This window comes from Manacus vitellinus, unplaced genomic scaffold (genome assembly GCF_001715985.3).
Source record: "Manacus vitellinus isolate BGI_N305 unplaced genomic scaffold, ASM171598v3 scaffold_39_pilon, whole genome shotgun sequence".
In the NCBI taxonomy this organism is placed as follows: domain Eukaryota; kingdom Metazoa; phylum Chordata; class Aves; order Passeriformes; family Pipridae; genus Manacus; species Manacus vitellinus.
Genome location: NW_021940534.1, coordinates 151,912 through 168,197, shown reverse-complemented (window position 1 = coordinate 168,197; position 16,286 = coordinate 151,912). Strand labels below are relative to the sequence as shown.

Genomic DNA, 16,286 nt, shown 5'->3' with positions numbered 1-16,286 from the left:
TGATATCATTGTGTGGGGCGGGCAAGACAGCAGAAGAAGTTTTTGAGAAAGGGAGGAAAATAATCTAAATTCTTCTCAAAGCTGGTCTTGCCATAAAACAAAGTAAGGTAAAGGGACCTGAACAGGAGATCCAGTTCTTGGGAATAAAATGGCAGGATGGACGCCATCATGTGCCCAAGGATGTAGTGAACAAAACAGCATCTATGTCTCCACTGGCTAACAAGAAGGAAACACAAGCTTTCCTAGGCCTTGTGGGTTTCTGGCAAATGCACATTCCAGGTTATAGTCAGCTTGTGAGCCCCCTCTGTCGAGTAACCTGGAAGAAGAACCATTTTGAGTGGGGCCTTGAGCAACAACAGGCCTTCGAGCAGATCAAACAGGAGATAGCCCGTGCAGTAGCTCTGGGGCCTGTTCGAACAGGACCAGCTGTGCGAAATATCCTCTACACGGCAGCTGGGGAGCATGGTCTCACCTGGAGCCACTGGCAGAGAACACCAGCAGAAACCTGAGGTCGACCATTAGGGTTTTGGAGCTGGGGTTATCAAGGATCAGAAGCCCACTACACACCAACTGAAAAGGAGATATTAGCAGCCTATGAGGGGCTTCGAGTCGTCTCAGAAGTTGTTGTGACAGAAGCATGTCTCCTGTTGGCACCGCGTTTGCCCGTGCTGCACTGGATGTTCAAAGAGGACATCCCCCCAACACATCATGTAATCAGTGCTACATGGAGTAAGTGGGTAGTTGTGATCACACAGTGAGCCTGAATGGGAAAACTCAATTTCCCGGGAATCCTGGAGGAGATTATCTACTGGCCAGAAGGCAGAGATTTTGGAGCATTACCTGAAGAGGTAACTCATGCCCAAGAAGCAATACCATATAATGAGTTACCAGAAAATAAAAGAGGCAATGCCCTACTTACTGATGGATCTTGCCATGTGGTAGGAAACCATCGGAGGTGGAAAGGTGCTGTGTGGAGTCCCACACGATGGGTCGTTGAAGCTGCTGAAGGAGAGGGCGAGTCAAGCCAGTTTGCAGAAGTGAAAGCCATCCAACTAGCCCTAGAGATACCCAAATGAGAAAAGTGGCCTGTGCTATACCTCCATAGTGACTCCCGGATGGTGGCTAACACCCTGTGGGGGTGGCTAGAGTAATGGAAGAAGGGCAGTTGGCAACGCAGGGGTAAAGCCATCTGGGCTGCTGCATTGTGGCAGGACATCGCTGCATGAGTGGAACACGTGATGCTGAAGGTGCGTCATGTCGATGTTCACATGTTCAAAAGTTGTGCGACTGAAGAACACCAGAACAATAAGCAGGTGGATAAGGCTGCCAAGGTTGGAATAGCCTAGGTAGACTTGGACTGGGAGCAGAAGGGCAAGCTATTTACAGCCCGATGGGCCCATGAAACACCAGGACATCTAGGAAGAGATGCAACATACAGATGGGCTCATGATCACGGGGTGGATCTGACCATGGAGGCCGTCACACAGGTTATTCATGAATCTGAAATGTGTGCGGCAATTAAGCGAGCCATGCGAGTAGAATCTCCCTGGAATAGAGGCGGTGGCTGGGCTTCCAATATCGTGAGGCCTGGCAAACTGACTACATTGGACCAGTGCCATGAACATGCCAAGGCAAGAGCTACATACTCACCATGGTGGAAGCAACAACCGGCTGGCTGGAAACATATCCTGTAAACCAGGCCACTGCTCAAAACACCATCTTGGGCCTGCCCATCAGGTTGCTGTACCTCATCCCCATGCATGATCCGGCAAGCAGAAAAGCTGCTTTCTCATTGTCTCCTCTCTCATAGTTCTTCCTTACATCCCTATTCAGATGGGGGTGATCAATAATTTCTTTTTTAAAAAGCCACATGTGAAACTGCCCAAGACTTGGCAGTTTTGCAAGCCTTTTAATAACATGGAAAAGAAAAACTTCCATATACATAATGCAGGTTCTCATAAGTCCACTTGTCCTTCTTTAAAGAGAAATCATATCTTCCCAGCATCAGTGGTCTTACCAGACCTCCCCTAACACTAACATAGTTTCAGTAAGCCTCAACAACTAATGTGTAACTTCTTAGAGAACAACGATTACTTAAATAACGTATTTAATATGTATTTCTAGTATTTTAAGGAAAAGAAAATGAAAACTGAGTTAATAGAAAACCAGCAAAGGGAAAACATTAAATAATTCAAAATGTCATGTAGATTATCTTATTTTTAAAGGGTTAAAACTGAGCAATGAAGGGAACTTCTCAAAAGAAATCCTAGTTATATATTGAATGCTTTCATGTACATGAGTTTCACCAAAGAGTGACACCAACGAACAATAATAAAATGAGTTTTAAATTGTAAACAACCTGAGTGCAGAAAGAATTGATATCATGTAAAGGGCTGTTGTTGCTTTGTTCACTTCTGAGTTACACCAGCTGAGAATCAGACCCAGAAAGCTGCAACAGGTGTAGGTTTACTTTACTGCAAGTAAAAGTGCTAATTGGAGCAAAGAAATGCAGGGCTAAGAGAAAGAACTAGATAAGAGCTAATAGCCCACTGATAGCATTACCTTTATCTTTTCTCACCTGTATCAGCTCTGGGAAAGCAATCAGAAGAACTGAAAGACTACCTTATCTTCACTGATTTGAGAAAGCTTTTGCAAACTTAGCCTCCCTCAGACGTTGCATAAGCTTTGAAGAATGATTTTCCACAAAAGACCCTTTCCCACCTGAGGAACAGATTTCTGTAATGTGCTCTGCATGGGGCAGCACTGGAATGTCAGCAATTTGCTTGTATACACTTTGGCAGCCCACTTACACTGCAATGTTTCTCATGGACATCACATATATCATTTTGCTCTAAAACTTGTAACAGTCACCTACTACCATTTTAGATAAGTTATTTTACATTGTAAAAGCCTTAAGGGACTTCTCTATCCAACAGGTCACCTCCTATTCCTGAGGTACCACAACAACTCAGAACAGATGAGATACTGGAACTGGTAAACTCCCAACTACAACTTCAGCCTTGGCTTTTATTAGGGGGCTGAGCAGACTGAGTATAAAGCACATCCTAGTCTTAGCCCAGGTACACAAAACCCAAGGAATCCATAATATTTTTCTTGAAATTGTTTAATCCAATTAATTTAAAGAGCTATCAAAATTAAAAGGTAACACAGAGTGCATGTATCTCGCATTCCAAACATCTTCACCAACTTTACCATGCTCATTTATTTTATTATAATATGTAGCTTAATTATTAGTACTAAATATATTGCATTATTATTGTATTATTACAGTCTTGCTAACTAAATATTTAATTAATAAATATTAATAAGAAATAACAGTTGAAACAAATTCAGGTTATTCTTTTTTTAAATAGCAGTTGAAATGAAACCTGAAGGTTACTTGGAGTTAATCTACTTCAACCTTGTGGCTTTTTGATGTATTTTAATTTTCTTATAGTGGAACTTCCCATGAAGTAGGAATAATCCATTATATCTACCCTTGGAGTCTTAAAAACATATCTAGGTGTATTAAATGTAATTTGCAAATATTCAGCTTCCTGATACCTGTGAACAGCTCCACTTCTGAGGGTAACTTTTCCTGTAACCATTTCAAGAATATGATCCCAGTGATTCAGTGTTTTCCTGGGAATGAGGAGGCGCACTGCAGGGCTAATAAGGTCTCCGTTAGCAACCAGGCTGAAACAAAGCAAAGTAAAATAAAGTGGAGGAGCATTTTAAACAAAACTCACCTGAAATGAACACACCACCACCACCTCTGAAATGGCAGTTCACTAACTGAAAATGCTACTTACAAAATAGTGTAGGGCTCCTGGAGTGGCTTTCGAAACCGTGCTGACACAGTGATTCTACTGTGAGTAACTGGCTTGACCTGCAAGAACAAAAGAGAATTAGAAATTACTCAGTCATAAAATGTTTGCCCTGACCATCATCACCAAGTGGGACAGCATGTCTGCAGAAAAAAGTTCCTGTCTTTAAAACATGCATTTTATTCTAGTGCAGCTTCACCTTCTACAGAGCATACATAATTACTGCTGCAGGTTATGTACATGATGAATAACAACCACAGCACAGCACACCACAGTGCGCCATGGCATAACATGTATTTTTCACTGAGAGGTCAGAATTGAATGGACATCTTTGGTGACTTCTCAGCTGTTGTCCTAGAGACCCCAAGAAATACTCCAAAACACTGTTCTTGCTCTCTTAGTCCTTACTGCTTATAACCGTGGTGCAGGCAATTAAACTATCTTCTCTTTTTAACAGTAAATGCCACCTCTAGATCTCTCTGCTATTATAATAAGTACTTTTGCTCTTGTACAGGTCTTTACATCCAAATCCATCGGTAATTTATAAAGGTTGCTGAACACTCTGCTCATTTTACGGCAATGACTCAAAAGTGAGGTGAACCGCAGAATTTTAGCCGTCAGAACAAAACATAGGCTACTTAATTCCCAAGCATTATTCCCTGTATTCTTTTGAACAGACACTGCATTGAGATCAACATTAATGTCAGAACAGAAAGTTTAAAAAAAATAAAATAACCAAATCATTAGGAAGATTTTTTTAATTCTTTATCAGATCAAAATAAGGTGTTGAACCCAAACAAACATTTGGAAGTTATAGTACATGCGTTAACAAGTTGGCTACACTTATAAAAAAATACCATAAAAGTTTAAAGGACTAAATAGCCAGCATGCACAGAGACATCCTTTCAAATAGACGTACAAAGTTTATTTAAACTGGCAATGTTCCAGTCACTGTGTAAAGCAGTCTAATGACATGATATGTTGCAGTTTTATCACACTCTGTGCTAAATTAACCAATACTTCTCATTTAATTTATGGGAAATGGTCTGAACTCCAGTGCTTTAAGTCACACAAATTCATTTAGTACTGACAAGATTGCTTTCCAGATCTTTCTCTTGTATACACTGGAAAAAGCAAGGGGTGCTCAACCCACTGGATATTCCAAACTGGCTAAAAATTATTATTAAAATAATCAAATCTGACTTCCCACATAACCCAAAAACCTCACACAGCAAATTCTGCACCAAGCACATAAATTATGGAGCTAGAATAGCTCTCTTAGGAGAAAAGGAACAACAAAACAAAAACAATACTGGCATTCCTTGGTGTATAATCACTTCAAGTAAAACACAGCAACAGGTAAATCCGTTGAAAAAAATCTGTTCTCAGCGTCTGCTAAGAAGTGCGTTCATTCTGAATTCAACTCTCTTCAGCTTCTTACCTTTCTCAAAGGCCCTTGTAAGCCATGTAGCCCTCTCAAACCTCTGTTTGACTCAGAGGATGTTTGGTCACCACAATATAAGAAAGACATGAAGCTATTAGAGAGTGTCCAAAGGAGGGTGAAAATGGTGAAGGGCCTTGAGGGGAAGCCGTATGAGGAGCAGCTGAGGTCACTTGGTCTGTTCAGTCTGAAGAAAAGGAGTCTGAGGGAAGACCTCATTGCAGTTACAACTTCCTCATGAGGGGAAGAGAAGGAGCAGACACTGATCTCTTCCCTGTGGTGACCACTGACAGGACCTGAGGGAATGCTTGAAGTTGTGTCAGGGGAGGTTTAGGTTGGATATTAGAAAGAGGTTCTTCACCCAGAGGGTGGTTGGGCACTGGAAGAGGCTCCCCAGGGAAGTGGTCACAGCAGAGTTCAAGAAGCATTTGGGTGATACTCTTGGGTGCATGGTGTGACTCTTGGAGATGATCCTGTGCAGGGCTAGGGGTTGGACTCGATGATCCCTGTGGGTCCCTTCCAACTCAGCATACTCTGTGATTCTGTGACGTGAAAGCCTACACCGGTCATGACGAAGGTAGGGAGAATTAGCCTTTGCACAGCAAAGTGACTAAACAGAAGCAATCAGCAGCAGGGTGGTATGATGATTTGAAACTCAATGCAAAGGGATATTTTGGCCAGAGGTTTCTACAAGAGGAGAGACAGCAAGAAAGATGTTACTGCTGCATTGTGCCAGCAGTAGACCAGACTAGGAAGAAGACTGCAAGAACGGCTGGGGACCTTCCCTTTATGCAAGCAATTTACCAGGCAGTGTATTTACTTCTTAAGATGTATTTTGTCTTGGTACAAAGAAATTTTGTACTGGAATGTACATAAGCTATGCATCAATGCCTAACATAATTGCAACTCACAGTCTTGCTGTTAATTCCAGTGTGCTCCGAAGCAGGTGGAAGATTCACTCTGGAATACTACTGGCTTGGAAAGAGAGTAAGAGGTTGTTATTATACAGCTCCTTGGGGAAGGCAAAGACATTTTTTGAGACTGCCAAATAACTTATGAGCTCAGCCAGAGTAGAAACATTTGAAGCACATTCTTCAAAACGTAACTGGTCATTTATGTCACCAAAATTTGAAATAAAAATTTATTGAAGAAAAGGAAAATAAAGTTTAAACTGCATCATCTGAAAATATTTCTATTGCTGCTGTAAGACATTAAGGGTTATTTTCTCAATGTAAGCATACAATAGAGAGCTTCAGAATACAGAAAAAAAGAAAGGTAACTTTCTAAAGGGTATGCTACTGAAGGTTGAGGCAATATTGGTTTACTACCATAGCATCCCATCCTAATATTTAGGCTCCAAATGCAGGTTGCATCCAAAAGGGGAGTTAGTTAATTTTGCATACCTTTACACCTTCCTGTGTAGCTGGCAGGTTGCCAAGGTAATTCCCTATAAGGTATTCAATATATAAATAGTAAAGATTTATATCTCTTTTTCTAAAAGTTGATTCCCCATCCATTCCTGATGCTAACTCGCACTGGTGATACCTATGCTCAAACTCTCCCACAGTCTCTCCAAAAAGTCTATCAAACTAAGTTCCCTGATGCAGTGTACAATACTCAGGTTTCAATGCTCCACATTTTACTGGAACTAGCTAGAAAGCATTTGCTAACCACAAGGGAGCCCTTTAGGATAGCCCCAAGTGTGCCCAATTACTTAGTTGTTCCTGCAAGCTGATGAAACCATTTTAGCTAGGCTCCTCAGAAGGCCAGCATGTTATTGCACGCAACCCCATCACCAGGCCCCTGAGAAAACAACCAACCTGAGAGATGTTAAGAGCTCATTCATTATTCAAAGAATTGTATTTCTGCCAATAGTAGATATTATGGCATCAGATTGCAAGTTTATCTTTTGGGCTGCTCTCTCTGAGTTATTATTTCTTAAAGTAAGGTCTGGTCTTAAACAAGGAAACAGCAGGGGATTGTTAGGATGGGACCAGCATGGGTAGAGACTATTTGTCTTTTCTAACCAAACATGGCCTAAACCAGAACAAAATATAAACTTGCATTGTTTCTCTAAGTCTGTTTAAATCAATCATGAAAAGAATATGTTACTGTAATATTAGATTTGTTAAAGTAACACCACTAAAATCAATGTATTGAAACACTAAGATGACTATGACCATTTGGGATTGTTCAGCCTGGAGAAGAAAAGGTTTCAGGGTGACCTAACTGTGGCCTTTCAGTAACTGATGGGAGCCTACAAGAAAGATGGAGGGAGACTTTACAAGAGCATGTAGTGACAGGACAAGGGGAAATGGCTTCAAACTGAGAGTAGGTTTAGATCAGACATTAGGAAGAAATTCTTTACTGTGAGGGTGGTGAGGCACTGGAACAATGTCCACAGAAGTTGCAGATTGCCTAGATGCTCTATCCCTGGAAGTGTTCAAGACCAGGTTGGACAGAGGTTTGAGCAACCTGGCCTAGAGAAAGGGGGGCTGGAACTACAAGATCTTTACAGTCCTTTTCAACCCACACCATTCTACTATTCTAAGAAGTATTTTGCACAGTGCATTAACAAGATCTGTTTCTGGGTGGTTGGAATAGAGTAGTCCAGACTAAATTAAGCAGATGCTGGACCTTGGTGGCAAAAACTCTGAAAACTCTTTTGCCATACCTGACATGAACAGCAGGGGCAAGCATACTACTTCTTTTCTCGGTGTCCACATGCTCTTAGACACAGGCTTAGGCTATCACTGTTTCTCTGGAAGAGGAGAGAGACCTAATGTCTTTGGGACAGCTTGCCTCTCAAAAGCATGTTTTACACCTGCTCTGCTTCAGGGGCCAAAAGAAAGATATGAACTACAACATGGTATAATATGGTGTACCACAATGCACAAGAGATAAATCTTACAGATGTCCAATGTATGTTCTGGCTACAGTATAGTATATTAAGCTTTCAGGGTACAACAATGAAAAAATTCAGCACAAGCAACTCTATCCCGCTCTGAAGCCATGTTTAATAAAAATCACACTGCACCATGATTAAAAAAATAAAAAGGGGGGGAGGAAGGGGAAAACACCATCTCCATACTATACACCTTTCCTCTGCTTAACCTGACTGTTCTGTCCATGGAGTTTAGAATAACTTCTGTCTCACCAATGTTATGGTTATGGTTATGAAAAGTAAGGCACATAACTTCAATATACAGAAGCATACCTTAAAAAAGACCAATTGCTCAGCCACTGTAAATCAATCTAGTTCCTTTGAAGTATATGAAGTTACAAACAACCATCCCAGTGGAAGACCCAGTCCAGGGTTTAATTAAAGAATACATCATTCTGCTCCTTATTTTGTTTGTAGGAGTACCATAGTGTTGCAGTGTCTGGAATAGCCTGACCCCTCGGGCACTGCAGAGTTACATATTAACAACAAAGTGGTCTTGGGTCAAAGTTTGTGCTGACATTAAGAGACCAGCATCACTAGCCCCCTAGACCCTTTATTTTCTTTTAATTTCACCAGCCATGTTCTCAGCTGATGTAAATCAGCACTTTCCCATTTACGTCAGCAACTGTAAGCACATTTACATTAATCAATGGTCTGGCCCCACTGTGATTTTATCTTTAAATTTTGTACATTTTCAGTTTGTTTGAAAAGACTCATTCAAGGGCAGCTTCCATTTCCTACTGACAAATGTTGCCAACAATTTCTAATTTGTGATGAGATACTTATCTGAGGTATTACATGACAACATACAGCAGCAGCACAAGGTATTCAGAGGAGGAAGGAGAAAGCACTGTGTCTGTTGAAACTCATAGGAAACTTTCAGTAAGCTGGAGGCAATTAATCAAACAAGAATTTGCAAGGCAACAAGAGCTAAACACTGTTGGAAATACACCAGGGGATCACAGACTCAAAACCACCATCATTTTTATTTTTCTATTCTATTCTATAATAATTTGTTATTTCCCACAGTGCCTCTTACACTAACAGCAGTGTGGATTTTCCTTGCTTCAGAGAGGAGTTACGATCTTTGAAATGACTTTGCAAAGCACCTTGCAGAGTCTGAGAAAAACAAAATAGCTAAACTCAACACAGGTTGAGTTCTGGGAGTGGGCATCAATCTGTAGTGTTTGACAACGCCGTAAACACTTGAACTTCAAAATACGTTCTACAGAGTCTCTTAGAACCCAAATTTCATCTTCAGTCATAATACACTGGTGTTCAATTTGTGTCACTGAATGTTAGCTCTGGGTATCTCCTAACATCTCTGAAAATACAAATAAAAGATACACATCAGCATCTAACTGAGACATGGTAAAAAAATCCACACCTTCACAGCTGCTTTTTAGCAACATGCTATATATTTTTCCCTTATACTATATGCTAAATATATACAAAATGTAACAAACGCAGACAAAACACTTAGCAAACACATACAACACACTGCATTACCTACTTTAGGTACTTACATCTTCCACTGTTGACTGTTGGCAACAAACCCCCACAAAACTAAATGATCAGCAGCCAAACCATTACCTCAGGTACACTGTCATACGTACACATATGAAAAACAGTTTTTGTAAGAAAACAATTTTGAATTAGTCTTTGCATATCCACACATGTATACAATATGTGTATTCATACATATGTACAACAATTTAATAAAATTTTCATTTAAAAAAATTCTGTTATGTTTATGTTCAGCTGACCACTTGAAAACAAATTAGGACAATAAGTTTTTTAAAGCTATTACAGCACAGGAAACATCTCTTTCAAAGAAACAGAACTTTTTTTTAAATGGGCATTTTTATACACATTGACAAAAGATTTGGAGTCAAACTCATTAAATAACTAAAAACATGCTACTCCTTTTTAGAACTCTATGGATGGCCTTGCTTATGCACTACTTCTAACTTCAAGAAGTTTTACATTTGGAAGAGAACATTACATATATGCCATTAAAGGGAAATCATCACTGAGAACGGCTGTTTTGAACTGGTTTGAACGCTGGTTTGAACTAGTTTGAAATACACAGATAAAAAATAATGCACTTCACTTCTTTCTTCAGAAATGTGTTAACCAGTAAAAGGTCAAAAACATAACTCCTAAGGTGGAGATGTATCAAAATGATGTGTGTTTGTTTTGGTTGGTGTGAACCTATTTGCCAATCCCCATGCATAAAGTTTTTGCTACATTATACTTTTCACTCTTACTATTCAAATACAGAGTGGAAAGTGGGACAGACTCAGAAAACTCCCAACCTCCTGTTGGCTTCTTGGGACTTGCAAGAGGCATGTAACACTTCAGAGAGTCAATTCTTGTATATAAGAAAAGTATACAGTTCATGAATTAGCATTTTAACTGTTCTCTGAACATGCCAGGCTGCATATTTAGTTTCTAAAAAGCTGAATTTTATGCACTTGAGAATAGGTTCAAATAGAAATGTGCCATTGTTAGCTTTTCTTTTCCTTCCAGTTCATATTGAACAATTAGATACATGATAAATACAAAGGTCTGGCAGCACTTCCACAGGCTGCCATGAAGACACAGGTCAGTTACCCACAGCTAAGAAATGGAGTGACTATCTGATTTATTTCCTTTCCTTACCAAAAGTGCCCCCCCCCCATCAAAGTGGAAAACCAAACAACTGCATGATTTACAGGTTTACATGTATTTACAGTGTCATACTGGACAGCAGCAAAAAAAACCCAAAACAGTCAAAAACCATAATGTGTCTGAGTCCGATGCTCTGTGCTGGTTTGATTTGTAAGGTTTAAGAGTTGGTCTGTCTTATTGCCATTAATATAGTCCTGGGCGCGATGAACACCTCACTCATTACTCACGTCACTTTATAACTAACCTTTTGAAGCTTTAAATATTTCAACACAATGTCACATTCCAAATTTATCAGCTCACGCAATGAGCCATGGCCTTGCCAGTTTGTTACAATGGCCTGTTTGTTAATCAATGTGCCCAAGAAAATTGAGAACAAATATTTGCATTTCCCCAGGGTAGAACCGGGGTCAAAAGAACCAAAACCCCATCGATACACACCATCACCATCCTGTGATGTGAAAGAAAGGAATGTTCAAGGTTCAGTGATCAAAACCAAATTAGAACAATAAGTTTTCTAAAGCTATTACAACACAGGAAACACCTTATCTGTTTCATAGAAACATGACTTTTTTTAAATGAACATTTTATACACATTGACTAAAGTTGAGAAGTCAAACTCACTGAGGTGTTTGGTCAGTACAAAACCATTTCAGTTATCCCACACAGTAATTAACCTGGATAATCTACATTTTCCTGGTTACTTTGCACTCCTAGATGGTACACTGGATAGTACAAAACAGCCTTGAGTAAGAGACTACTAGGCCTTTCTACCGGTTGAGGATATAAAGCACCACTCAAACTGCTATTACCTGAGTGTATTCCCAGGCTTACATAAATAGGCCACAACACTAGAGCTGCACACAAACTTCTCAGCCCACATAAAGCAGAGATGAGCTGATAATGAACTATGCCGGAAGAAACAGTCATGTACTGATTCAGAAGCCTTCTAGACTGCAAAGCTCCTAAAAAATTCACAAAGTGTTTAAAGCCAACCTGTTCGCCACCGAGGTAAATCACCCTCTTTTCCAGCCATGGCAAGTGAAATGGAGTTCATATTCCCTGTGCACCTGGCAGTAAGTCTACCTCATCTAGTTAAGCCCCGGAATCTGCCATAATTTTTGGGCATTGGACCAGGAGCCAGATCTTCAGCTGGGATAGGGCAGACAATGGCATGGTTTTCTCTGCCCAGGCACTGTGCAGTGCTCCCAAATAGATTACGTTTGTGTTGCTTCTGGATCCCACTAATTGCTCCTATTTCTTCTCTGAGTTGCATGACGCTATACCTACACTGCTTACAACACACAATGATGGCATCAATAATGCAGATTTTATTTAAGCAAAATAGATCCTGATACTCATTTCTGATACTGACATTATACTGCCAATTCTGACCAGTCTTGCCTCTCATGATTTGTGTATTTTCCCCAAATTCCTCAGACCCATTTAAACCAATAAGAAGTCTCTGGCCTTCATGGCTCATCATTAAAAGCTTCAGTACTGGCACCTCTTCCCTTCCTCCCAGTCTCCTCACAGGCCAGAAAGAGCAGTTACCCTACAGAACAAGGCAGACAATAATCAAGGAAGAGATCAACTTTCATGCTTCAGATCAAACTCGATCTAGACCATTAAATTCTCCAGTGGTATGAACCAAAGTCTCTACAAGTCTTTCTGCTGCCCAAAAATCCACTAAATCCATCTGTAAGCATGTTGCTAATCAAAATACTCAAAATTGCACAATTCAGGTATACAGAATGGAATAAAGAGAAATTTTATGCATTCATGGGTCCAATTAGGAAAAAAGGACACATCTTATCTTCTAACTGGATGTCTGTTCAGTTCTTCTCCAATTCCTCCTGAACACACAGGAAGAGTATTTGTTTTGCATGTCTTGTTGTGCTAATTATGTTACCAGGATACTAAACACAAAACAATGACACAGAAAATTTAACTATTGAAGATGTTGCTCAGGAGATTGAAGATGTATATCACATTCTTTAATCTTTAATCTTTGCGTTTTGATAGACTTATTCCCTAAAATACACTTACAGTAAAATCATTAAATAATTTAGCATCAGAAAATGAGAAAATTTTTACTTAGTCTGTGATAACAGCAGTAGAGAAATCAAACTAGTCAGATATGGAGTAGCAACAGAGTTTACTTCTGCGTATTGGCAATGAAGTAGCAAGAAGGTTTAGTTTTCCATACTGGCAAAGGAATATGAAGAGGAACCTCCATACACAATTTGTTTCCAGACATACAGAATTTTGTATTTAGCAATTTAGGATAGCACAAATCATGTTTGTTTATTTTTAATTCTGAGGAAAGAAGATGAAAAGAATATGTTGTAAAGCTGTAATCTGCACATGCTGGGATAATCTCTAATTATCTATTCAGTCACTTTTATAAAACTATCTCCTGTACAGAGAAAATATTGATTTCTAATTGACAGTTAAATATTAAAGTGAATCAAGAGTCTACTCATTGAAAAATGATAAGATTTTTCTTATGACTAGACATGCATGTTGTCATATATGATAAGTGTCAGTATTGAAATAAAAAATAATTATAAATGCTGTCATTTTTCATGAGAATGTACTGGGGGGGGGGGAGAAGGTTAGAGACAAGGTATATCCAGTATAAATATACCAAAATAATTTGTGAAATCAAGAAACATTATAAACTTCCAAAATTCTATTTTTACAGGTAAGTCCAATCATATTACTTCTGACAGATGAGTGGTGACTCCACTGTCTAGCAAAAAAGGATGCAGAAAAACAGTTGCCACAAATGGTACTAGAATAATTTAATTTTGAAATATGGAAGAACAGAGGAAAACACAGGAATTGCAGCTCCTCAAAATACTTTTATAGCAACATCTTAGATGCTTTTGTGGAAAATTCTGACGCTGAGTTCACACCTACCAAGTTTCAAACACTGTATTTTACACCTCGCGTTCCCCTGTCATGGTGCTTGCCTCTTCTGTCAGCACTGGACAACTAGGGCACCTTTCCTGGCCCAGGATCTCACCAAGAACACAGTGGCCAACTGACCTGTACTGTGATCTGCTTATTAACCGTGTCTGGTCCACCAGACCCTGCACCAGGAGTGCTACTAAGTGTAGCTGGAGACCACCAGTAGAAGACACATTGTGCCAGTCGCAGTTTCACTCCGCAGTCACACTTCATCACAGGAACAGACACATTCCGTGAAGCTCCCTAGCCAGCAAAAGTGTACACTCCATGTCCTAGCCCAAGTCTATGTCATCCAGAATGCGATCAGTGTGAGGACTGACAGGCACTGGATTAGAAAAAGAAATTTAAAATTTTCAAAATGTTCAAACATTCATTCAAATCCGTGTAATTATTAAGTGTTTTGAGGAATCTTTACTAATCCTCTGAAGAATCATTAGTAAAAATACTGATTATTCCATTCTTCAAATCCTTCTACAAATGTGACCACGCGTAAACCACATGATAAAAGAAGAAGCTGCAACCGAAAAAGGGTTATGGAACAATAAAAGAAGTTTATGGAAAACAGTGAAAAAACTGATTAATCACTGGAAAAATGTTACATATTAATGTGACACACAACTACTACATGTGAGGCAACAGAACTGCAGAAGGGTACCCAGGCTGAACATTGGTAGAACCTGGAACTGGAAATGTAGAACAAGACCTGGTGGGTAGTGGGCAGAGAGTCTCTACTGCATCCCTCACACCAGGGCCCCTGGCATGCATCACTCCATCTGACAGTCCAAGAGCCACACACAGCCATTTGTCATGCTAAATGACAGCACTCTGGAATGAACCCACCACTCAAAGAATGGGGTAAAGTGACCCTTGCTTCAACCAGTCACTTGGCCTGCAATCAGACAGCTCTGACACCAGTTTTCATGCCTACTGCTCTACAGTGTCCCCAGTTGATGGGTAATAATGTTATAAACACACTGTAAGTAGGTAAAGGTAATAAAATTGTGGACCAAGATGTTTTCATGGCTTAAACATCACAGAAAACAGTGGTAAACCTAAGGAAAGGAGTTTACATCATCCTTACTTCTTGTATAGTTTAGGGCTAATTCTTGATGTGGCTTACACAGAGTAAAACATGTAAGTAAAGTTTTCTTAAATAACTTTATAAACGCTTTTCTAGTAAAAAAGTTGGTTAAAAAATCCAAGTGCAACACAAATGACTGAATCTTGAGCAATACAAAAAATACTTGTGTCAGAGATTGCCAAACAATCACTTTGTCCCAGAAGTCCAGGAGAAAAAGTGAAGTGCAGACAAAAAAAAATCAATGTTTTTAGTACCAAAGAAGATCCATCTGCTATCAACCAAGGGCAAATCTATGTTCACAGTCAATAGAGCAGCTTACTGCAGGCCTGCTGTAGACTTTTGATAACAGATGCCGTTTCATACAGACACTTCCTTTTTTCTCTCAGTTGCAAGAGACTGGTTTCGCAATATTAAAATACATCTGCTTTTGTTAGGCACCTGTAATTCCTGCTTTTACAATAAGACATGCCCAAGTTCATTTAATACAGTGTTCAAAAAACTGCTGGTCATAAGAAGCCAAAGAAGAAAGGAGGTTTCAGCTGAACACATTTTTGTGAAGCAAAGAGAGTTTAAAACAAATAGCTGCCTACAGGATTTGCAAATACAAAAGCTCAATCAATTCTTCAGCAGCTTATCCAGCCCCAATGGCAAGTAAAATTCAGCTTTTTGAGTGCACAGGGAGAGATCGTCTAGATCAGAGAGTTCCTAGAGAAATATAAATGTCCATATTTTACACATTAAAATCGGAAAATAACATGCAGTACCTTTTAAAAACAACTAAGCTTATTATAAACAAATGGTAATTCTGTTGGTCCATATTTTCTCAAGAGATTAATTGTTAGATTCTTCAAGCACATCATCTCACTAGCACACATAACGTGTATTTGTACTTGCAGATCATCTTTGATACAAAAGGGATCTCTCTTGCAAAAAAAGCAGCTCAGTTTCCAAAAGAAGTGATGGATGGAAAGACACCTGAGAAATAGTTTGTTATAAAGCTTTAGCTTGGGTCAGGATGAAATCTTCTTACTTTTCTTTCTACCAGTAACACAACTGTTAAAATTTTGAGATCTATTATTACAGCATGATGGCTCTGTCAGAGGATTTACACCATATTTTGAACAGCAATTTTCTCTTGCTTAATTTTAGTTTGACAGATATTTTGTAGTTATATGCAAATTTAAAGTAATTGAGATGCTGCCTTCAAAGAACAACATTAAAGTGCTCCCAAAAACAGATGTCAAGCATTTGGCAGTTTAACTAACAGAAAAGAAAACACACAGCTGCATACAAATACACAATTTACAGCTGCTGCATGAAGTTTTCTTCCTTTTGACTCCCTTTACA

The 16,286-nt window shown here is 39.4% G+C and overlaps 1 protein-coding gene across 1 annotated transcript in view; it reads right to left on the bottom strand.

Moving 5' to 3' along the window:
• Positions 1 to 16,286, bottom strand: part of DCDC2 (doublecortin domain containing 2) — a 60,973-nt gene that overhangs the window by 37,134 nt on the left and 7,553 nt on the right. Inside the window, exons 3-4 of the mRNA XM_008919832.3 lie at positions 3,813 to 3,889; positions 3,565 to 3,696 (exon numbers count right to left, since the gene is read on the bottom strand). Of these exons, the coding sequence (XP_008918080.2) occupies positions 3,565 to 3,696; positions 3,813 to 3,889 (209 nt within the window). The remainder of the gene's footprint in view (positions 1 to 3,564; positions 3,697 to 3,812; positions 3,890 to 16,286) is intronic.